This window comes from Peromyscus californicus, unplaced genomic scaffold (genome assembly GCF_007827085.1).
Source record: "Peromyscus californicus insignis strain IS unplaced genomic scaffold, ASM782708v3 Scaffold_2__1_contigs__length_46816999, whole genome shotgun sequence".
Lineage (NCBI taxonomy): Eukaryota > Metazoa > Chordata > Mammalia > Rodentia > Cricetidae > Peromyscus > Peromyscus californicus.
In genome coordinates this window covers 45,109,975-45,134,826 of record NW_026294540.1, presented here as the reverse complement: position 1 = coordinate 45,134,826, position 24,852 = coordinate 45,109,975, and the positions used below count along the sequence as shown (strand labels likewise).

The 24,852-nt window shown below is 48.0% G+C and overlaps 1 protein-coding gene across 2 annotated transcripts in view; it reads left to right on the top strand.

Annotated features, from left to right (window-relative positions):
* Positions 1–15,793: 15,793 nt before the first annotated feature.
* Positions 15,794–24,852, top strand: part of Insr (insulin receptor) — a 139,491-nt gene continuing 130,432 nt past the window's right edge. For both annotated transcript variants that reach the window (XM_052754631.1, XM_052754630.1), the window contains exon 1: positions 15,794–16,341. In XM_052754631.1, the coding sequence (XP_052610591.1) occupies positions 16,242–16,341 (100 nt within the window). In that variant the 5' untranslated portion in view covers positions 15,794–16,241. The remainder of the gene's footprint in view (positions 16,342–24,852) is intronic.

Below are 24,852 nucleotides of genomic sequence, written 5' to 3'. Positions count from 1 at the left end.
TTTGTATTGTATATATGTATGGTGCATTCCTGTGCATGTGCGCCCCCCCCCCCGTGTGTGTGTGTGTGTGTGTGTGTGTGTGTGTGTGTGTGTGTACAGAGGCCGGGGGAGACACTGGGTATCCTGCTCTGTCACCCCCCTTCTTATTCCCCTGAGACAGGTCTCTCTCGTAGACCCTGGAGCTGGGCTGACAGCCGAGTGCATGTGTGTGCCAGCGTGTGCCACGGAGTACTCATGCAGGCCAGAGAGGAGAACTATCAGGCACTGAGTCTCCTTCCACCGTGTGAGCCCCTGGGCACGAAGGCAATCGCCCTAACCACTGAGATATCTCAGCAGTCTGGTTTCTGGAATTGCTTTGGTTAAGCATACTACCATGTGAGCTCTCACGTAGCTTTATTTTCTCTTGGAAACAGCTCCTTGATCTACTTGTTATCTGGTAGCACTTACCCCTTATCAGCTTGAGGACACTCATGTAGCACAGGTCCGGATTCCCTTAATGAACACTCTCTGCCTAGGGCCCTGCTTAGGCTCTTTCATTGTAGCAATTTTCTTTTCTCTTCTCCCCCTCCCCCCTGCCTCCCTCCCCCAACAAACCAAACCTAAAAAAATTACAAGAAGCAGTACTTTGGGCTGAACGAGCATAGCACAGAGAGTGTGGGAAAGAAATACAAAGCTATAATTAATAAAACACAAAGTGCCAGTGAGAACACAAATAACACCAAAAATCAACAACACGATGACCACAACTAACAAAGACATTTCATTAATAACTTTAAACATCAAAGGTCTTAATTCTCCAATTAAAAGACACTGGCTGACTCAATGGATCGAGAAATAGCATCCATCCATCTGCTGTCTACAAGAAACACATCTTAGCTTTAAAGAGAGGCACTGCCTTAGAGTCAAAAGATGAACAAAGTACTCCATTCAAATGGGACCAGGAGGCGAGCAGGCGTCGATACCCTGATATCTGACAAAGCAGACTTCAAACTAAAACTAGTCAGAAGAGTTGAAGAGGGACACCTCATTCCAACCAAGGGAACAGTTAACCAAGAAGATATGTCCTAAACACATATGCACCCGAATTCATTTTAAAAGAATCACTTTGTCCTGTAGTAACTACAGAAACCAGGAAATAAAACGGAACCATTGTCAGGATGGGGGGTTGGGGGCAAAAGGAGGGGGACAGAAGAGTACCAGTCATCTGATAAGGGAATGGGGAAGGGGGCTCCTTAGGGAGGTAAAGAGGAAAGGAGGAAGAGGGTAAAGGGAATGGTAGGACACACGTGATCTGACAGGGGAAGAGGAAAAGGGGAGGAAGGTCAGTGTAGGGGGAGGAGGGAGGAATGTAAAATGAGAATAAATATGTCTGAAAAAGTCATAAGGAATCATTGCATTAACTGTTTACCTAATTAAAAACCCTACCACACACACAATCCTGCATAGAGATATACACATATAATTCAAATGACGTTTGTCTTCAAGACTGACAGTGCTTCCCCCAAGCACCAAGACCCAGCTAGCAAAAAGTCCAATACCAAGCTCGAGAAGACCTCTTTTGAGGTATTTCATCAGGCTTGTCCTTGAGACTTCCAAACCACTCAGCCTTCAGTTCTTGCCCTTGGTTGCTTCCCAGAGTTGGAAGGTAAATTTCTGTTGCTGAAGAGACCATATACTTCAGAGACAGGGCCCAGCACCTCTGAACTGGAACTGACCTCCTCCCCGAGGACTAGTTTTCATGGTATCAGAAGCACAATGCGAACTTCCAAAGGGAAGAGGCAACCAACAGTCCATCCGGCTGTGGTGCCTGTGAACCACAGCATCCGGCATGACATGACAGACTACAGGTGCAGTAGTGGCCCACATACCTTGGCAGCAACCAACGGCTCTCTTATTGGACTTAAGACCTGCTCACCAAGAGGGAGACCATGCTGGAAACCTACTCAGTGCTAGTCAATTCATGGGTTATTGGAAGAGAACCTAAAACCACTGCTTTACTAAACCAACGAAATCCCTAACAACAATCTATAAACACTTGTCCTTACACCCACAGATAAATGTAATTTTTAACCCTCACCAGGGAAATTTCTCTTTACAACAGACGTAAACCGTTACAGAAAACCACAGCCAATCAAAATGCAGAGTTGTGGAGTCCAGTCCCAATGGGTACATCTCCAAAGCACCTAAGGCTCAGGGAATACTGTGGGAAAGGGTGCAGGAAGATTGTAGGAGTCAGAAGATCAGGGAGTTTGTGGTGATCTGGGAATGTCAGACGTTATACCTATTAAGTCTCACCAACATTGCTGTGGATAGCGTTCTGTATAAATAAAACGCTGATTGACCAGTGGCCAGGCAGGAAGTATAGGCGGGACAAGGAGAGAGGAGAATAAAGCTGGGAAGTGGAAGGCTGAGTGGGAGAGACACTGTCAGACGCCATGATGACAAGCAGCATGTGAAGATGCCGGTAAGCCACAAGCCATGTGGCAAGGTATAGATTTATAGAAACGGATTAATTCAAGATATAAGAACAGTTAGCAAGAAGCCTGCCACGGCCATACAGTTTGTAAGCAATATAAGTCTCTGTGTTTACGCAGCTGTGGGACTGGCGAGTGAGAGAGATTTGTCCTGACTGTGGGCCAGGCAGGAAAACTCTAGCTACACAACATGGCTGCACAAATGTGAGCAGAACAAAGGCAATAGATGTGCCAAGTGGACGGGGAAAGTCCTCAAGGCCCCAATCCCCGCAAAAGAACTTCAGGCAGCTTAGGATGCTAGAGTGGGAGAAACAGTCTTCTCAGGCTTAGTCCTGAGGACCAACATGTAAGTAACATTGTTCAGGTTGAGCAGGTTATGTTTGTGAACTGATGTGTATATGTATATGTGTGCGTATAGATGCATATAGCAACAACTAAAAGCAAGAGAGGCAATGAATTTGGAAGACAGCAAGGAGAGGTTCATAGGAGAGTTTGGAAGTAGAAAATGTAGGGGAGAAACTACATGCAAGTTCTCAGCTACTGTTCCAACACCATGTCTGCCTGCCTGCTGCCAAGCTTCCTGCCATGATGGTCATGGACTCACTTTCAGAAAGTGTTAGAAAGTTGCCTTGGTGTTTTGTCACAGAAATTGAAAAGTTACTAAGACAGTTAGGTAGGGAGATGTGGGTGAAGCCAAGAGTGAGGGAAGGGGTGTGAGTATGATAAAAGATACATTGTATAGAATTCTCAGCAAGGTGCTTTCCCAGTATGCAGGAGCTCTGGGTTCCATTCTCAGCAGCACATGAACCAGGCATGATGGAGCACACCTGTCAGCAGCACTGGGCAGACACCATCAGGACTGTGGATGGAGGAAGAAGAGTTACAGTGTAGATCACACAGAGGTTAAGGAAAGAAAAAAAGGAGTTGGAGATGGAGGGAGGGCGAAGGAAGAAGAGGAAGAGGAAAGGAGGGAGACAGAAGAAATAAAGCCAGGCTTGGGGCTGGAGAGACGGATCAGCAGTTAAGAGCGTTGGCTGCTCTTCCAGAGGTCCAGGGTTCAATCCCCAGCACCCATATGGCAGCTCACAACTGCATGTAATTCCAGTCAGGTGATCAATGCCTTTTTCTGGCCTCTGGGGGCACTGCATGCACATGGTGCACAGATATGCATGTAGGCAACCCTTACCTAACACATAAGATAAGTGAATAAAGTAATTTTTAAAAACAAAAAGAAAGCCAGGCTTGAAGACAGGCCTATTGTCCTGGTTGGCTTTGTTTTGTTTTTTTAACTTGACACAAGCCAGGGTCATCTGGGAAGAGGGAACCTCAACAGAAAAAATGCCTCCATAAGATCAGCATGTACATCGTGGGCAAATCTGTAGGGGTGTTTCCTTGATTGATGATTGATATGGGAGGGCCCAGCTCACTGTGGATGGAGCCACCCCTGGACAAGTGGGCCTGGGTTGTTTAAACGAAGCGAGCTGAGCCGTCATAGCGGCACGCTGGTAGCAGTGTTCTTCGACGTCCTGTGCTTCAGCTCCTGACTCCAAGTTCTTGGCTTGAGTTCCTGCCCTGACTTACCTCAGTGATGGAGTGTGACCTGAGAGTTGTAAGCTGAAATAAACCCTTTCCTTCCCCCAAACTGCTTTTTATGACAGTCATAGAAATCCCAGCTAAGATACCAGACACCCAGCTATTCAGGAGGCTGAGGTAAAAGAACCACAAATTCAAAGCTAGCCTGGGCTACAGAGGGAGTTCAAGGCCAGCCTGAGTAACTTAGCGAGGTCCTGATTCAAAATAAATGAATAAATAAATAAATAAATAAACAAATAAATAAATAAAGATGGCAGACTACTCGCCCACCATATGCAAGGTCCTGTGTTCAATATGTAAAAACAGATAAATAACAAATATATGAGTAAAGTAGATGTATTGAGTGAATTATGGAAATGTCCTTATGTCCTTATACATCCCACCCAGAAGCATGGACAAGGAATCTACATCAACTAAGATAAAAATTAAAATGCCACATAACTCTGATAAAGCACTTGCCACTCATACCCAGTGACCTCAGTTGGATCCTGGAACCCATTTAAAGGTAGAAGGAGAGAACTGACTCCACAATGTTGTCTTCAGACTGCCACATACATGATGTGTCATGTACAAATACGTCACACATACAATAATAAGTTAAAAAAATAAACCCTTCCCAAGAGATTTGAATAAGGACAGAAAATGAAAAATTTAAGACCAAGAATGCACCAAGCATAAATACCAACAATAATAATAAAAAATAAAGAAACTCTGTGCCTGGACTGGGGACACGGCTTAGTGAGCAAAGTGTCTCCCTTGCAAGAATGAAGACCCGAGCGCAATCCCCAGGACCCACGGGAAAAGGCCAGGTGAAGTGGCATTTGCTTGTGATTCTGTGGGTCAGGAGGTGGAGACGGGAGGATCTCTGGGGCTTGCTGGCCAGACTCCAGGCCAAGTGAAAAATCCTGCCTCAGAAAACAGAAAAGTTGATGGTCATCTAAGGTTGACCTCTGGCCCCACACACATGTGCACAAATGTGTGCACACCAGGAATACACACACAAAGAGATAGCTCCCAGTCGGCACCAAGGATATTTGATAAAGCCCCGAGATCATATTATTTTATATTTACACATATATGTAAATATATACACTGATATAACACACACACACACACACACACACACACACAAAATGAAGCTATGCCACTTGAGCTGACAGTGCTCCCCACGAGAGCCACAGACCATGTAACAAAACCCTAGTACCAGGCACCAGAAACCCCCATTGAGTTGCTGGTCAGGGGAGTCTAAGTGATTCCCCCGAACAAATACGTGCTATTGCCCTTGGTTACCTCAAGGAGACTGAAGGTAAGTCTCTCTTGCTGAAGACTCAGTATAGTTAGGACACGGGATTTGGAAATTTCAAGCTTGATTTGACCTGGGAGCCTTCTTCCTGCAGTCCAGGTTTCGTCACACCAGAAAATGTTATGCAAGCTGCTAAGAAAGCGGAGCAACCAACAATCCTGTCCAACTGTGAAAACAAAGAACTATAACAGACATGGTAAAGTACCCCTAAATGTGCAACAGTGGCGTTCATATCTTGACGGTAACCAACAGCTGTCTAATTAGACAGAAGGCCCACTCAGTAGACCGGAAGTCATGTCTGGGGCATGACTACCTGGGGCTAGTGAGGTCATGGGCCTTAGAAGAGAATGTATTATTAGGACTTTGCTAGACCAGCATAATTCCTAACCGCATCATAAAACTTATCGTTACGCCCACAGGTAAGTGTAATGCAGGCCTCTCATCAAAGAAGCATCTCTCTACAGTATACAGAGACTATTGCAGAAAACCAAAAGAGGTCATAATTCACAAATCAAATCGTGTGGAGCGCAGCCCTTATGAATACATCTACAATACAAGCCCTGAACCTAAGGAATAGGGAATATGGAGGAAAAAAGGGTAGAGAGACTGTGAAAGCCAGAAGACCAGGAAATCTGCTGTAAGACTGTATCTTCAAGAGGTGTCAAGGAAGTCACACACCCATGATACTTCAAGAATATGGCTGCCCAAACAAGACAGGAACAAGGACAGTGTCATGTGGTACAACCCCTAGACAAGGCACTAAAGACAACTAATGATGCTGGGAGTGGGAGAATTACTTTTCCTCAGGGATGATTCTCACAGTGGGTTATCCTATACTAAGCAGTCAGTCTGAAATCATACACACGCAAGCCACACTAAATGGACTCAGCAGGTTATATTTATTTGTGCATTTATATATGTAACAATAATTAAAAAGAGGCCATCAGTTTGAGTGGTAGGTGAGGGGCATGGGACAGGTTTGAGGGAGGGGACATGGAAGAAGACAGGAGAGAAAGAGAGAGAGAGAGAGAGAGAGAGAGAGAGAGAGAGAGAGAGAGAGAGAGAGCTCCTGGGGATCAGAACAGACTAATTACAAAGCATCCCCTTCCTTACAGGAATTTCACACCTTGACTGCATTTCCCCAAAGCTTCAAATAAAGCCCAGAGGGAAAAATAGGAGGAAAAAAAAAAGCACATAAGTTGTGATTACAAATTACTCATGAAAGGTGTTGGAAATCCGGAGAGACAGAACACAGGAAATAAAAATCTGTGACTGTGGCTGGAGTGATGTAAGTTATTTCTTGAAAGTGATTATCAAAGGCCAGGTGTGGTGGGGGTGCAGGCCTTTAGTCCCAGCACTCGGGAGGCAGAGGCAGGTGGATCTCTGTGAGTTCGAGGCCAGCCTGGGCTACAGAGTGAGATCCAGGACAGGCACCAAAACTACACAGAGAAACCCTGTCTTGAACCCCCTCCCCCCCAAAAAAAGTGATTATCAAATCAACACCCCACTCTATCCCTACCGCCCCACCCCATCCCCACCATCCCCATCCCACCCCTACTGCCCCCACCCCGGCAATGCCACACTCCACATAGGATACTTACTACAAGAACCACCCCGAGGAAGAATTTGATGAAGAAAATGTGATTTTAATGCTGGTCCCAGTGACCGAGCAGCCCACTGCAGAACACCCTATGGAATCAAGTGTTTCTTCAACTGAAGACCTCAAACCACCAGTTCCCCATCTGCAGACTTCTGAGCAAATCAAAGCCTCAAGGATATCCAGAGCCCTCCCTGCAGGCAGGCCGTCCTACCTCCTATTAAGGATGTGTCCTGGAACACTCGTAGGTATTATCATAACTTGAATACGGATGGCAAGAAAATCGAGGTTTGAGACTCCAGAGACATTCATATTCTAAACAAAAATGTCAGATTCCTAACACATTGCTTGAGGCCAAAATGAATCCGGTTCCCAAGAAACCCAAGATAGTCACCAAAGAACCGGACTCAAGAAAATGACAAAAGTAGGAATAGAGAGGAGAGTGTTATAGTTGAAGTTGTGACTTCAGCCCGGGAGTCCATGTTTGCAGCCTGGGGAAGAATTTCTATGAGAGCTGTCCAGCCTGAGGCTGTGAATCACCATCCTCCTCCTTCGGTGGCGGCTTCCTGCTACAAGCCTGGATCCAGGTGGTGTGTCCTCCACGGCAGGCTGCTCCCTGCAGATAGGACAGGCTGGGTTCACCTGCAATGTCACACTGGTCAGACCGAGGTTCCAGACACTCCCCAAAGGATGATTTCTCTCTTGGTTATGAGCCTGTGTTTTCCCATCCCAGGAGTGGAAGATAAAAGGCTATGTCCTGAATGTGTTCAAAGCAATACGAAGATCATGAAAAACTTTACAAGAGAGAGAAGCTGTGTGGGGGGAATTACAACATGCTACCCCCCAACATGCTGCCGTAGATAATGTCAGGTTTTATTCTGGTCTGAAGGGAGTTGGAGGAAGCAAAGAGAAAGTTTCTGTGTTCCCTATAATAAAAACAAACAAAAACCACCACCACCACCAACAAACAACAACAACAACAACAAAACCAGGACTTCAGAAGTCCTTCCTCCTGTCTCTACCAGGACTGTGGAGTCTACAGACAGCTCAGCATCCAACTATCTAGCAACGTCCCACTGAATCCTAATGTCTTGGGCATGTTCTGATGGCCTTGCCTTGGACCTGTTAAATGCTGTACATTTTTCATAGTGTTTTTTTTTTTTTTTGGGGGGGGGAGCAGTTTCAAATTAGTAAAGCAGAAAGTACACACACTCTGCCTTTAGCTTTTTCTATTAAAACAACATCATGATGCTTAAAACACCAACCAACCAAACAAACAAAAAACCACACCAAACCAAAAACATGTGAATGGGTCAGATATTTCTGTGGTGTATATACATGTGTGAGTAAATGTGCATAAGTGTGTGTAGGTTGTGTGCATTTGCACTTGAAGGCCAAATGTCAACCTTAGGTGTCATACCTCAGAAACTGATCCCCTTATTTGATTTTTTAGTATTTGTTTTTATTTATGTGTATATGCGTATGTCTCTGTGTATGAATGGGTGCAGCGCCCTCTGAGGCCAGAAGAGGGAAATGGATATTGTGGAACAGGAGTTCCTGATGGTTGTGAGCTGCTTGACATGCGTACTTGGAAGCACTGAGCCATCATCTCTCCAGATCCCTGCTCCCCCATTGAATTTTGAGACAGGGTCTCTCACTGGGACCTGGTCCTTGCCCACCTGACCAGGCTGACTGGTCATGGAGTCACAGAGACCTCTTGTGCTTGCCCCAGCTCTGCCATTGTGAGCCCACACCACCATGTAGAGATTTTCCTTTTCTTTTTTCCCCATGTGGGCTCTGGGGATTGAACTCAGTTCCTCAGGCTTGTGAGGCAAACACTTTACCTGCTGAGTCATCCCCAGTCTTGTGGACCAAGTTATTTGAGGACAGTGTACATTTCTTGGGTAAAGGAAGTGTTTAGATTATTTTGGGTTTTGCTCTATTAAATTATACAGATGAATTCTTGTCACTACCAGCCTTACTCCCAGGAACAGATCGGTGCAGTACAGTAAATATCTTGAAGTGCTATCAGTGGATCAAGGAGTTAGTGCAATATATTTGCTGAAAGTAGTTATTAAATCACCCCTAGTGATTGGACCTATCTATTTATTTGTTTATTTATCAAGACAGGGTCTCATGAAGCCCAGGTTGGCTTCAAACTCAGTATGTAGTATTACATTTCTGATCCTCCTTCCTCTATTTCCTGAAGGCTGGAATGACAGGTGTGAGCTATCATACCTAGTTATGTGCTGCTGAGGATGGAGCCCAGGGCTATGTGGATGCTAGGCCAGCGCTGTAGCATTCTGTGTCTCCAGCTTCTGACTGAGTCAATTTAAAACAGGAATGTAGGAGACTGCCTTCCCACATGCCTTTGTGCTGTGTCCACTGTATTTGGATCGTTAGTTCATGCCTTTAATCCTAGCAGTTCCAAGGCAGAGGCAGGAGGATGTCTCTTTGAGATCAGCCTACTTTATATAGTGAGTGTCAGGCCAGCCAGGGCTATGTAATGAGACCCTGTCTCAAAACCAAGTGTTTCAAAATTATGTGTCTGTATTTTTCTGTGTGTGAGTGCAGTGTTTCCAGAAGCTAGAAGGGGCGCCAGATCTACATGGAGCTGGAACTACAGGCTGCTGTGAGTCGCCTGACTTGAAAGCTGGGGACTGAGCTGAGGTCTTCTGGAAGAGGACTCTTAGAAGCACCATCTCTCCATCTCTGCGGATTTTAGTTTTTGAGTTATTCCTAAAATCTTAATTTTCTGATGTGTGTTGTATAATTGCATGTGTGTACATGTGTCTATGGAAGCCAGAGGGAGGCATTGCGAGTCTTCCTTGATTACTATGCCTCGAGGTGAGTTTTCTTGATGAACCCAAGTTTACCGATTCCAGCTGGTTTAGATGGCGGTTTGCCTCGGGAGTGTTGGGATTACAGGTGGTTCTCACTCCTTCCTGCCTTGGGTGCTGGGAATTCAAACTCTGATTCCCATTCACAGTTGCTTGGTCAATACTTCATCCCCTGAGCTGTCTCTTATAGCCTTAATTTTTGTATAGTCATGTATATTATTATTATTATTATTTTTTATTTTTTTATTTTTTGGTTTTTCGAGACAGGGTTTCTCTGTGTAGCTTTGCGCCTTTCCTGGAGCTCGCACTGTAGACCAGGCTGGCCTCGAACTCACAGAGATCCGCCTGCCTCTGCCTCCCGAGTGCTGGGATTAAAGGCGTGAGCCACCACCGCCCGGCTTATTATTTTAAACTGTAGTTTTGAGCCAGGGCCTTACTGTATAGCCCAGGCTAGCCTTGAACTCTGGATCCCCCTGCCATAGCCAATAATGCTGACATTATGGGTAGGTGCCACACTCCTAGTTACTTTTAAAGTTTAAACTGAGGACTCACGTCTTGGTTAAACAAGCCTTCTCTTCATACACAATAAAATCTTATTCTGCCACATTAAAAAAACCTTGAATCTATGACATTTGCATGGGAATACATCGACTTATAAATCAGTATGTTAAGTGAAATCAGCCAGAGTCAGAAAGGCAAATGAGGTGCCTGGCAGGAGCAGAGGCTAGCCCTGGACCCACCGTTCCCTGTCCCCCAGTGCTGGGCTGCCAGGAGCATGCTGTCATGCCCTGCTTCTGTGTGGGTGATCTGAACTCAGGTCCTTGCCCTTGCTCAGCGAGTGCTCTACTCAATGGGCCACCTTTTTTTTTTTTTTAATTTAATGTTTTCTGTTGTGCCTGCTTACTGTTTAGATACAGCACTCTGCATGGTGTCGCATAGTAGATAATGTTTAGTGTAGAGTGTTTTGAAGTTTGTAGCCTAGTAAGGACAAGGCTGCACCATACAGCCCAGACTGTACTATCTGGGCTTGTGCAAATACACTCTGTGACGTTTGCACAGGGGAAATAAGAAACTCCTAATGATGCAGCTATCAGCACAAAGCCAAGTCATTGGCTGCATGTTGAAGACAGAGGCGCAAGAATGATGCCGCTGCTGTTCGCCCTCGTGGACGACTCTTGCCTGAATCAGTCACCAACGAAGAGATTACAAGCTACTAACGCTCTCCTTCCATCTCAGTGATTGACCCAAGGGTTAGAGGAGTGTCTTACCACTGAGCTACACTCCCAGCCCTCTGTCCACTTTTTCTTTTGAGACAGAGTTTCACTAAGTTACCCATGTTGGCCTTGAACTTGCCCTGAAGCTCAGGTAGTCTTTGAACCTCAATCCTCCTGCCTCAGTTTCCTCAGTAGCTGGGATAACAAGTCACCAGGTTCAGCTGTTTTTTTTTTTTTTTTAAGAGTCTGGCCTCAGACTTGCTGTGTAGTGAAGGATAACCTTGAACTCCTGATCCTCCTGCCACTACCTCCTCCATACTGATATCAACAGTGTGCACCCCATCTCCTGGGGTAGAGTTGCTAGGACGGGATCCAGGGTTTCTGTTTCTCCACAGTCACTTGATCACCTGGGCTCCAGCTCTGGCCCAAAGTAAGACTCTGAACGCACATAAGGGAACAGTTCGTTGTGAACCAGAGAAGAGTGACCGTGTGTGCCACTGTGCACACATGGCAGTCAGAGGACAACCTCTGCGGTTGATGGTCGCCTTCCACCTTATGTGCGACAGAGTTTCTTGTTTACCGTTGAAGACGTCAGGTTAGCTGTCCTTTGCCTTTCTGAGTGATTTTCCAGTCTCCACTTCCCATCTCCTTGTAGAAGTGTTAGGATAATCGAGGGACACTCTGCTGGATAATAGAGGGGCACTCTACTTCATCCATGTTTATGTAGATCTAGGGATCTCAGGTCCACATGTTTGGCAGCAAGCCATCTCTGCAAAACAAGCTGTTAGTTATTGTGTGGGCCAATTCCATTGGCGCTAACATCAAATAATCAGGCCCCAACAACAAAAAGAAATCTCTTGGGGTGCGAGATGGTCTACAGTAGTCTTAGCCTTAGATGTGCTGATAACGGCTTTTTCTTTAAAGTTTACCTGTTACTTGGGTCAGAGGCAGAAGTTAAGCTAGATGATTATTCAAGGTCTAAGACAGTCAAAGAACAATATGGGTCACGATCTATGACATTCCTAGACCACAGTGTCCTCATTGGCTAAGTAAGATCAAGGCATCTGAAGTCTGGTTGTCTCTGGAAAGCATCAGCTCATACTCCTAGCATGCTAGTTTCAGCATTTGGGGCCCACCTGGTGTAAGTGTTAATTAGTGTGTGTGTGTGTGTGTGTGTGTGTGTGTGTGTGTGTGTGTGTGTGTTTGTCAGGGGACAGCTTGTGGGAGTCAGCTCTCCTTTCACTCTATGGGTCCTGGGGACTGAGTTCAGGTTGTCCAGCTTGGTGGCGAATGCCTTTACTCACTGAGCCACCTTCCCGGCTCCTGACTCCAGGGGACACAACTCCTTCTTCTAGCATCTCTGGGCATCTGCTCACATTCCTCCCTACCCCTGCAAATAAAAGTAAGGTTGGACATGATGGTGCATGCCTTTAGTACTGGCCCTTGGGAGGCAGAGGCAGGTGGATCTCTGTGAGTTCAATAACAACTCAGGCTACACAGTGAGACCCTATCTCAAAAACAAACAAACAAACAAACAAACAAAAAAGAAAACAAAACAACAACAAAACCCCAAACCTGACTCTGAGGAAATGGCTGAGTTGTACACTGTTTGCCTCCCAAGAATGGAGACCTGGTTTAGAGTCCCAGAACGCATATAGAAGCATGGGTTGTGGTCCAAACCGGTGATCCCAGAGCTTGGAAGGCAGAGGTGGAAGTATCCCCAAGGCTCGCCGACTCACAGGTAAATTTCAGGCTCAGTGAGAGACTCTGTCTCAAAAAATAGGTTGTAGACTGATCTAGGGAGACACCGGATGCTGACCTCTGGCCTCTACAAGCACAGGTGTGTATATACATACCCCACACATGCTACCTTCACAGATGCACACATGCACACACAAGTCAAGCACATCCTGATGTGAAGTTTGAGCATCTGCACCTTCTCATTCCCACCCATGACATCAGGTTCTCCTCTCCCCTCTCTGCACATCCACAGCACCTGAAGGCCCCCCCCCACCACTGCACAAGCCCTTCATTTCATGGGGACATTTTCTCTCAGCTTCTCTTCAGATTTCAGTTTCCAATATTTCACCCCACAGATGCTTCTCTATCTACTCCTCCCTCAACACATAACACAGGACATACATGCAAGGAAACCACCGTACAAGGAAACACACCGTGTTGACTTTGTATACCGGGAATCCCTTATTACAAGTGGCATGTTGATTCTTCCACTGAACAAATATTTATTAGTCAATGGGTATGTCAGACATGGGGTCGTGGGGGCAGACTGATAAGCAATGACAAGCAAGATAATAAATAAAAAATTCAGGGAGGGCTATGCACAGGATGGAAAGGCCTGGGGAAGAGAATAAGGGACCGAAGGGGGTTTGCAGACTGTGGTCGGGGAGGATGCTCACTGGAGCAGACTCGGCCAGGAAGAGTGACTGGGGGCAAGAACTGGGTGAGGCTTTAAGGCAGGGGTACGTTTGCATAATGTAAGAATCACGGTCCTAGCTCCTAGTAAGGGTTTTGTTTTTTGGTGCTCAGGGTTGAACCCAGGGCTCCACGTGTGCTGGGCAAGTGCTCCACCAAAGAACCACAGCCTTAGGCTATAGTTGGAAGTTTCTCGGTTCTCGCCTGGCCCCGAGGTCAGGATGAATCTCTCCCACCCAAGCTCAAGCAGCCTCTTATAAAATAATCATTCAGAGGCTTAATATTAATTACAAACTGTATGGCCTATACCTTTACTGGTCTGCTGGCATCTCTCCTGACTCCGCCCTTCTCTCTGTATCTCTGCTTGGATATCCTGCCTGGCTGTAAGTTTTCTTGCCATAGACCGAAACAGCTTTATTTATTATTCAGTGGGAGCCACACATATTCACAGCATACAGAAAGACATCCCCCAACACTAGGCCACCACTTAAAAGTAATTTTGAAAACGCTTGTTTTTATTTATTTACTCTGTGTGTGTTTGTGTATACGCTGTGGGACCTTAGAATTGAACTCAGGTCCTCAGGCTTTGCAGCAAGTGCCTTTATCTGCTGAGCCATCTCATCAGCCCCACTGTTTTTGTTTCATCTGTCTATCTACCTACCTATCTATCTATCTATCTATCTATCTATCTATCTATCTATCTATCTATCTATCTACCTAAAGACAGGATCTCCTGTGTTCCAGGCTACTTTCAAACTCCTGATCCTTCTGCTTCTACCTTCTGAGATTAAAGACCTGCCTCCCCAGGGCTGGCTCCTTGTAGTGCTTTCTCTGTCTCTGTCTCTCTGCGTGTGTGTGTGTGTGTGTGTGTGTGTGTGTGTGTGTGTGTGTGTGTGTGTATCTGTAGGCCAAAGGTTAATCTTGAGTGTCTTCTTCTATTCCTGGCTCTTTTATTTTTACTTTTTATAGATATTGTCAAACCCATTGCATAGGCCAGCAGCTACAGATATGGTGGCAATCTGTCCGACTGGACACGGGAAGTGAAGGATAGAGGACTCTGGACTTCACATAGTCCTAAGGTTATAGCTCTTCATTGAAGGTGGTTGGGTAGGGATGTTAGTGAATGACTTTTTTAGACATTTATTCAGCTACCTATTGGTATGCATGTTGAAAATGGAACACGTCTACCCGGGTCCTATATGAAGTTTCTAAGGTTTTCCTAGAAGCCTTGTTTTGTTCTTCCAGGAGTCATTTCTTTATTGATTTCCGCTGGAATCCAGTGCTGCGTAGAGGGGCTCAGGCCAGGGAACACAGGCGGCAGGCATTGTGAACACGTGGCTGTGGCCTGGAAGCTGGTATGGGCCACGCTGCTGGGCGGGAGCTCACAGGGGAGGGAACTTGTGGGGCGCCCACTAGCTCCTAGAGAGATCCACGACTGGGGGAATCCAGTCAGGCATTAGTCGTAGAGGCTGAAAAAAAAAAAAAAAAGGAATCAAGAGTAAAGAAAGTGAATTCCCCACAGGAGACAAAAAAAAAAAAAAAAAAAAAAAAAAAAAGTAAAAACTGTAAAAAAACAAGGTTTGTTTGGTTGAGCCTTGCATCTGGGAACATCTTGGGGGCTATTGCGATCGGAGTCTCAGAGCTACTTGGGAGGGTGTTAGAGTAAGACTCCTAAGTTCTGACATTGGGTCTTAGAGCGGTTTGGGGCGTTCGTGTCCGGAGGGATTTGGGGGGCGTTTCTAGGCTTTTAAATTGTTATTTCGGGGCTGTTTGGAGTGTCCGGATCAGGCGGAGATCTGGAGCTCGCTCCAGACCTTTAAATTGGAACCTCGGTGTTATTTGGGTTTGTTGAGGCCAGGAGGGGATCTGGGACGTTCCTAGCTTTTAAATTGGAACTTTAGGCCTGTTTAGCGGTGTTCGATTCAGGCAAGGATCTGGGGCTCCCCAGGTTTTTAAATTGGAACCTCGGGGCTATTTGGGGGCGTTCGAGTCAGGCGCGGAGCTGGGCAGCTCCCGAGATCTGACATGGTAGTCTCAGAGTTGTTTAGGGTATTCATGTCAGATTGGTATCTGGGGACACTTCCAAGCTTTTAAATCGCAACCTTTTTAAATAGGTATTTTGGGGTGTCGGAGTTGGGAGAATCTGGGGTGCGCCCCGGGCCTCCAAAGTTGGGGGCTCCACACGAGGAGGCAAGGAGGCGTGGCCAGGGCTCGCAATGCCACGCCTCCCTGCGCTCGGCTGGCTTGTCCCCTCCACGGGCCTCACTGGAGCGCACAGTCCCTTCCCAGGCTCATTCCGCGCCACCTTTTCCCTCGGCCCGCGCGGGGCCCAGCTGACGGGCCGCGTTGTTTACGGGCCGGAGCCGAGCCCTCGCTCCCGCCGCCGCCACCAGCCCAGGTGCCTGCCCGTTCGCGCGTCCCTCTGTCTCCGACTCCGCAGAACGCGACCCACCCAGAGCTGCACCGGGCGGAGGAACAGGAGGCCTGGAAAGGGGGCGCACGGCGGTGAGCTCTGGACCCTGCGATTGCGGGCACCGGACCGTGCCTGGGTGACCCGGGGCCGTCTGCGGGCCGCGCCGCCGCGTTGGTCGAAGCCGAGGCCTCTGCGCTCTTCCCGGGACCGTCCCAGGGCCTTCTCTATTGGAGAACTGCGGCCCGCGAGCCACCGGCGTGCAAGAGAAGGACGCGCGGCCTCTGGCGCCTCTCCGGCGACCTCCTCGCGGACTATGTCCCCAGCGGGGCGGCGTGGCGTGCTCTGATCGCTGGGGTCCCTGCGCTCCTACAGCCATGGGCTCGGGGAGACGACGTGAGACGACGGCCGTGCCGTTGCTGGTGGCCGTGGCTGCGTTGCTGGTGGGCGCAGCTGGCCACCTGTACCCTGGAGAGGGTAAGTCTGGGGTGAGGGGGAATCACAGTGTGTCGGGGACACTCCTCCCATCGCCCCAGCCAACCTAGAGCCCCCACCCTAAGGAGTGAGGGTCAGGAACACCCCTTCCCACCGCCGCAATCAACCTAGAGAACGCTCCCTTTTGACTGAGTGTTGGGGACACCCCTCCTATCGCCCCATACAACTTAGAGCTACCCGCCCCCCCTCAAGGACCCAGGGTTACAGACACCCATCTCACCATCCCAGCAATAGAGTCCTCTCACTAAGGATTGAGGGTTGTGGCACCCCCTTTTTTCTCTCGACCAACCTAGAGCTCCCACCCTAAGGACTGAGGGTTGAGGACACCCCTGGAGTCTATGTAGAGTCCCCTCCCTAAAGACTGATCATCTTTCCCCTGGGGAAGGAGTAATAGTGAGTTTGGTGGCCCTGGCCCTGCACGAAGCCAGCTGACCTTGGCCTTTGCCCGCTGGACTTGTGGCTGTGCACCCCGCGTGTGCCCAACTTGGGTCTGAGGAACCTTGCCCTAGTACCCGCCCAGCCTTTGGGTGTCTGTCCCCATCGCGCCTCTCAACCGGATCTGTTCTTTTCTCTAAACCCAAATCTGCACACCCCCATGCTCTTTGGGGTCTCCTTAAGGAAGTGGGGTTACTGGGTTGCAACAGATTCAGGCAGCCAAACACCTGAAGAGTTTAAAGCCAAAGCCAGGGTGTCCTCATGTATGGACACTTGTTGGAAAATCGACTGGTGTGTATAAGCTCATGGCTGCTATGTTTATAATTCTCTGCTTCCAGATGTCTAGAGGCAGAATCTACATACCTGCAGCAATCATAGTAACAGTGGGGGCAGCTTTTGGGATCGTTGTAATTAGAATGATTATGAGCCTCCAGGCTAGTTAGCTTATTTCTTCAGAACCTCCCCGTGTTCCCTGGAGGCCCAAATCGTTGCACACCCATTTCAGAGAGGGCTAAAGCAAGGCATGTTTAGACTGTGTAACCTCTCTTGTTCTGAGGCTGGTTATGGCCAGGGCAGGAGGATGGCCAGTTTAAGGCTAGCCCAGATATTGAGGTTAGCCTGGGCTATGTTAGACCCTGTTTCAAAAAACATGCAATGCAAAGTATCTTCCGAGTTACTGGTTCAGATCTCTCCTCAGAAGGAAATTAATTACAATGAGGCAGGGGTCAAGGAAGGCGAGAACTTCAGTTTGTCTGTGAATGGGGGAGGTGTGTGTGTGTGTGTGTGTGTGTGTGTGTGTGTGTGTGTGTGTGCGCGCGCGCGCGCACATGAGAGTGCCTGTGTGTGTTTCCAGAGGCCCTAGGTTGACACCAGGTGTTTGCCTCTGCGCTCTTAACCTCATGTTTTGAGACAGGGTCTCTCAATGAACCTAGAGTTTGCTGATTGGCTCTGCTGACTAAACAGCGAGCCTCAGGCTCCTCCCGTGGTCACCGCTTTCATCACTAGGGTTGCAGGTGTGTGTTGAGGTGCTGGCTTTTATGTGGGTGTTGGGGATTTGAACTCCAGTCCTTACGCTTGAGCAGCAAGCGCTTTTACCCACTGAGCCATCTCTCCAGAATCCATGGTTTGGATGCTTATTAAGAAAACCCAATATTTGTTAACACCTGTGCTGCTCCACGAGGCTCCTGGGATCTCCTCTGGTGGTCCCCAGGGCTCCTGGGATCTCCTCTGCTGGTCCCCGGGGCTCCTGGGATCTCCTCTGGTGGTCCCCGGGGCTCCTGGGATCTCCTCTGGTGGTCCCCGGGGCTCCTGGGATCTCCTCTGGTGGTCCCCGGGGCTCCTGGGATCTCCTCTGGTGGTCCCCGGGGCTCCTGGGATCTCCTCTGGTGGTCCCCGGGGCTCCTGGGATCACCTATGCTGCTCCACGAGGCTCCTGGGATCTCCTCTGCTGGTCCCCGGGGCTCCTGGGATCACCTCTGCTGGTCCCCGCGGCTCCTGGGATCACCTCTGCTGGTCCCCGCGGCTCCTGGGATCACCTCTGCTGGTCCCCGCGGCTCCTGGGATCACCTCTGCTGGTCCCCGGGGCTCCTGGGATCACCTCTGCTGGTCCCCGGGGCTCCTGGGATCACCTATGCTGGTCCCTGGGGCTCCTGGGATCACCTATGCTGGTCCCCGGGGCTCCTGGGATCACCTATGCTGCTTCCTGAGGCACCTTGGGATCACCTTAAGGAAGTAGGGTTACTTTGTGAGTGTAACTGTGTACTTGGGCACACAAGTGTGGTTCCTTGAGTTCTCTTTTTCCTGTTTGGTAGTTAATTGTTTGTCTGTGCCTGGACTTCCTGTGCTTAGGAAATGGAGCTTCTGCGGCTTTGAACACATGCAGTGTTCACAAGGACAGGGCCTTGTGTTTGTTCTTCACTGATGTTAGAGTAGTGCCTAGTGCATAGTAGGTGCATATGTATTTGTTCCCTAGTGGCAAACAGGTAGCCAGGACACTGGCGTCGATGCAGTAAATGTGTACTAATAAGGCACTGCCTGGCCGGGCATGTGGCTCAGTTTGCAGTGCTTCCCAAGTGTGCATGAAGACCCTGGGGTTCATTCCTAGACCCGCATAAACCACGGGTGGGGTCGTAAACCTGTCACCACAGGACTCCGAAGGTGGAGGCAGGAGGATCAGGAGTTCGAGGTCATCCTGGGCTACAGCCCGGGAGTGTAGTAAGTTTGAGGCTAACCTGGGCTATGGGAAACCCTGTCTCAAACAACAAAAAGAATAACAAAAATCCCTATTTTCTGGAAAATCCCCATACTTTGTAAATATGATCTCAGTGAGTCCTTGTCACATGCTTTCAAAGCAGTAGCCACCTGCGTGAGAAGGAAGAACAGGCCCATCAAGGCTGCTAACTGGCCACTTGGCTAGGACGGCAGTTCCCTGCCTGCCTACTGGGGTTCTTTGTTTCCTTACTTTTTAATTAAACTAGTGAATTTTTAATCATCTTGAGACAGGGGCTTACTGTGTATCCTTGACTCCCTATGTAGACTAGGCTGCCCTCTAACTCAGAGACCTGCCTGCCTCTGCCTCGAAAGAGCTGAGATTAAAGCCACACACCATTACGTCTGGCTCTCTTGTTTTTGAAATTTAATTTTATTTGTTATAATTGTGTGTATGTGAGGGGCGGCATGTGTGTGTCACATCTGGAGTGTGGGGGTCAGAAGACAGCTTTCAGGAGTCGGTTCTCTTTGCGCTGTGGGTTCTGGAGCTTGGACACCGGTCATGAGGCTTGGCAGCAAGTGCTGTTACCCATCTCGCTTGCCCTTGTACGGGATTTCTTAACAAACACTCGCTCTTTTGGATTGGAAGCTTCCCGCCCCTGCTTTGGGGTAATCGTTAACAAAACTCAGTCAAATAAATGAGTTGCGATGCCTCTTAGAGGCTTGGTGTGGGGGCGAGAAACTTTCTAGAACATGAGTCTGTAAGGTCCAGCAACAGGGTGCTTTAGCTTGGGTGGGAGGTGGCGGTGGCGGCGAGGATCTATGTGATGTTTAAGGAAGGAGTGGGTCTTTTTTGGGGGAGGTGTCCCTAAGGGCGGGGTACTCAGTTCGTCTTTTGGTGGAGTCTTGGTAGCTGGGCTGAGCTAGGCAGTGGATAGCTCTTCCTTCTCTCTCTTGATCAGGCTAGCTCTGGGCTGAGATAGCCCTGTGAGCATTGTGAAGTTAGAAGACAAGGCAGTGTGCCGTGTTGACAATGGGAACCTTCTGAGCATTAGGGTTGTCTGTCGGACTGACTTTTGGAGGCCTGGGTAGTTGACTTCTATGGGTCTCGTGTGTGTGTGTGTGTGTGTGTGTGTGTGTGTGTGTGTGTAGTGGATATACGTGTTCATGTGCATGAGTGCACATGTGTGAGGCCAATACCAGATACTTTCCTAAGCTGCTTTCCACCTTATTTATTTTTTATTACTATTATTATTACTATAATTATTGTTCTAATTTCAAATTAATTTTCAAATTATTTTATTTTGTATATGTATGCGTGCCTGAGTGCCTGTTGTGTGCACATGTATGTCTGTGTACACTCATATGTGTCAGGGCACGTGTGCGGACTCAGTTCTTTCCATCTGTCTTGACGTGTGTCCCAGAGATCAAACGCTTGTGTGGCAAGGGTTTTCACCTGCTGAACCATCTTGTCAGACCCCAAGTGAGCACTTGGGGTGCGCTCATTCTGGATTGTAGGGCTGTCCTCGCTCTGCTGAGACGGTTAGTGGGCACCCTCGGTCTCTGCTTCACGCTGGTGGCATCTGGCTGTCTCTAAGTCGCAAGAATGCAAACAGGTTGTTTCCGACACCTGCCTGCAAAGGCCTTGCTTTCCTCTCCTCTCCTTGTTTTAGAATCCCCCCCCCCCCCCCCCCCGTGCCCATCTCTCCTGAGCCTACAAACACTCAATGCACCTTATACTCCGTTTTCCACTTTTGGCCTCCGGTTCTGCGGCCCTCCTTCAGGACACACTCTGGCTGTCTTGTCTGTTGGTCACCACAGGATGCCCGCCTTATGTCTGAACACAGCCTGGCCTCCATGACCACTCTGGGTCCCTGCCCCTGGGAGGCGTTTCCACTTGTGGCTGGCTGTCCTGTGTTCTGCGCTCCCCTCCAGCAGGGGTAAGCCTGTTCTTTCCCGTGTGCTGTGTGTAGACTCCCTGACCTTCACCCCTCTCCTGACCCACTGGGTCAAGTTCATCTAGTCCAAGTCTTCTTTCTGCAACAAAAGGGGTCGGTAAACTGTGGTGCTGTGCTAAATTCACTGGTTTTGTGAATAAAGTTTTATTGGCACAGGGCCATACACCTGTGTATCCCTTCTTGACTGCTTTCACGCCCTAATCTTAGGGAATTAAGTAGTAACAACAACAACAAAGACATTTACACTTTGACCTTTCACCTGGAGTTTTCTGGATCATGCTTTTTTTTTTTTTTAGGTTCTGGGGTCAGACTGAGGAACTTGGACATGGTACACAAGTGCTCTGCACCGAGCGATCATCCCAGCCCTCTGTAACACCTCCCCATCTTGTCCTTCCTGCTTTCTTTTCTCTCCTCCTCCTCCTCTCCTTCCTTCTCTTTGTCCTTTTTATTCCCACCTCCTTTCCCACTTCCTTCTCCCCCTTCTCTGTCTTCCTCCTTTCCCTGTAAACTCTAACTTATTTCTTTATTTTCTTCTTTTCCATTTTGGAGACAGGGCCACATGTGGCCCAGGCTAGCTTCAAATTCCTTATGTAGCTGAGAAGAACGTTCAACTCTTGATCCTCCTGCTTCTGCCCCCGAGTGCTGGGCAGCAGGTGTGCCCCCTCACACCGGCTTATGCAGAGCTGGGGATGGAACCCAGGGCTTTGCTCTGCCAGGCGAGCACTCCAGCAATTGAACCACACCCCCAGCCTCTCATTTAATAAACGTTAACTAACTGGCATTTATCCGTCCTTCATCTGCCTGCTCATAACTTGCCACCATGGAACTCAAAGTCCTTTCCCCTCGTCATTTAAACAATACTGTCCTGGGGACTGGGGATGTGGCTCTATTGGTAAGGTGCTTGCTTAGGCATGAGTGTGCACAAAGCCCCGGATTCTATCCACAGTGCTGCTTACACCAGGCATGTTGGTGCACTCTGGTAACTCTGGCACTTGGGAGGTGTAAACAGAAGGATCAGGAGCTAAAGGTCATCCTCAGCTACAAAGGGAGTCAAGGCCAGCCTGGGCTCTATGAGGGAGAAGCTGTCTCAAAACAAAGGGGGAGGAAGGGTCTGGAGAGATGGCTCAGTGGTTACAGGCAGTGATTGCTCCTCCAGAGGCCCCGAGTTTGGTTCCTAGCACCCAAGTCAGGAGACACTTAACTGTCTGTAACTCCAGGTCCAGGGCATCACTGAAGGAATGCACAGACAGACAGACAGATAGACACACACACACACACACACACACACACACACACACACACACACACCAACTGGGTGTGATGTTGCTTGCCTGCCTTTAACCCCAGCAACTCAGGAGGCAGAGGCGGGCAGATCTCTGAGAGTTCAAGGCTAGCCTGGTCTACAGAGAGAGTTCCAGGCCAGCCAGAGTTATATAGTGAGACCCTATCTAAACAGACAAACCAGAAAAAAGCAAACAACCAAAATCCAAAAAACAATTTTCCCCCAAACAACAAAAAACAAGTAACCCCCAACCAACCAAACAAAATTTAAAAATTAAATGATATTTTAAACAAATGACTGTTGCTGTTTGAAGATTCTATGTGAGCTGGAGTGCTGCCCCTTCTGAGACTCCCCTCTTCCTCTGGGTAGAGCCCGTTCATACACAGCTGTGCCCATTCCCAAACACTTACCCTTTTCCCTCTCAATCCTGTGATTCCAAAATTCCATCCTGGCTAAAAATGAAAGGTTAGAAAAAAATGACTTTTCTTTCTCTACACTGTGTTCTGTTTCTCCCTTCCCCACTGCTCAGTTAGTTCATGCCAACTACAAAACCGGCTTTCTCTATATAGTTACCTATTCTTTTATTTTTTAAGGTTTTGTTTTTAATTATGTGTCTGTCTGTGTGGGTTTGTGCATGTGAGTGCAGTGCCTGTGGAGACCAGTAGAGGGCGTCAGGTTTCCCTGGAGCCGGAGTTCCAGGCAGTTGTGAGCTGCCCAACACGGGTGCTGGAATTGAACCCTGCTTGTCTGCAAGAGCAGTACCCACTCTTAACCACTGAGCCATCTTTCCAGTCTTGGTTTTGGACTTAAAACCATGTACATAGAGATATTCCAACAGGCTCAGAACAGCTCCATCAGTGGCCAGACTTCCTCATACCACCTCTTTGCTGTTTTTATTTTTAATTAATTTATTTATTACAAAATTTTTCTTAAGGCAAGAATTTGCTATGTAGCTCAGGCTTGTGGGGGTTGTTGTGCCTCTGCCTCCAGAGTGCCAGGATTACAGGTATGTGCCACCTCGCTGATGGCATAACCCTGTCCCTGTAACCGTTTTTTCCAGAATGAGAAAGTCTTATAGTCAGATGAATAAATTCTTAAAACTGAAATATTTGGTCCTCTTATCTCCAGGCTCTGGAATTTATAAAGCTGCTTATTTGGTGAAATTTATTTGGAACGCTTGGATTGATTCTCGTGGCACACTTGTGTTTTATTTGAGGACACTCGAAAGATTGGAGCTTTGAATCTGCAGGCCAGCCAGGTCACACTGCAACGTCAACACTAAATTGGTCAGTTCATTCTGTGTTCGTAGCTGGAGGTCATTGCAAGCGTGTGTTTTGTTGGTGTCTTTTCCCCCCTCCTTTGAGGCAGTATCTCATGTAGTTCAGGCTGGCCTCAAATTCACTGTGTGGCTAAGGCTGGTCTTGAACTCCCGATCCCTCTGCATCCACTTTCTGAGTGCTGGGATTACAGACACACACTCCCACACCTGGTTTATGTTGGAGATGGAACCCAGGGCTTTGTGCATGCTAGGCAAGCACTCTACCCACCGAGCTACCGCAGGATCCCACAACCCCCTGTTCTGTGTGTGGCATGTGTGGCTTCTCATTTGCTCGTTTTTGTTTTTTTTTTTCCCTTCATTTTGCTTTAAATGACCCCTCGGAATATTTTGAAGGTACCGTCTTTTATCTGAGACGTGAAGGCTGTGTCTCACTTTGAAAGTCTGTGTACTCAGAGATTCTTGGCCATTGTGTCCACTGCTGCACTATGCAGGAGAGCCAAGATGGAGAACCAGCCTAGATGTCCACTGACAGGTTAATGGACAAAGAAAATATGGTCCATAAAGTGGAATTTTATGAAGCCATGAAGAAAAATGTAATCATGGCATTTTCAGGAAGATGGATGTAACTAGAGATCATTACGTTAAGGGAGATAAGCCAGATTCAGAAAGAGGAACACCACCTGCCTCATATTCTCTCTCATGTATTGAATAAGAAGTATGTGGTGTGTGTGTGTGTGTGTGTGTGTGTGTGTATGTGTGTGTGTGTGATGTATCTGTGCATAGTGTGTGTGTTTGTGTGTGTGGTATATGGTGTGTGTGTTTCTGTGTGTGGTATGTGTGTGGTATGTGTCTCTGTGTGTAGTGTGTCTCGTGTGTGTGTGTGTGTGTGTGTGGTGTATGTTTGTGTGTGATGTATCTGTGCGTAGTGTGTGTGTGGTATATGTGTATGGTGTGTGTGTTTCTCTGTGTGGTATGTGTGTGTAGTGTGTATGTGTGTGTGTGTGTGTGTGTGTGTGGTGTGTTTGTGTATGATGTATCTGTGCATAGTGTGTGTCTGTATCTGTGTGTATAGTGTGTCTGTGTGTATGTGGTGTGTTTGTGTGTGTTTATATAGGCGTTTGTAAGGGGGAGGATGAGATCTTAAGGGAGACAAGAAATTAGTTGATGGAATGCATATGATAAAGTGAAAGATGAGCTGGGGCTGTGCTCAGTGGGTAGAGTGCTTTGCCCAGCATGCATTTGGGTTCCATGCCCAGCACCACATAAGCAAGACCCACACCTGCCATCCCAGCACTCAGGAGGTGGAGGCAGGAGGATTAGAAGGACCTGTT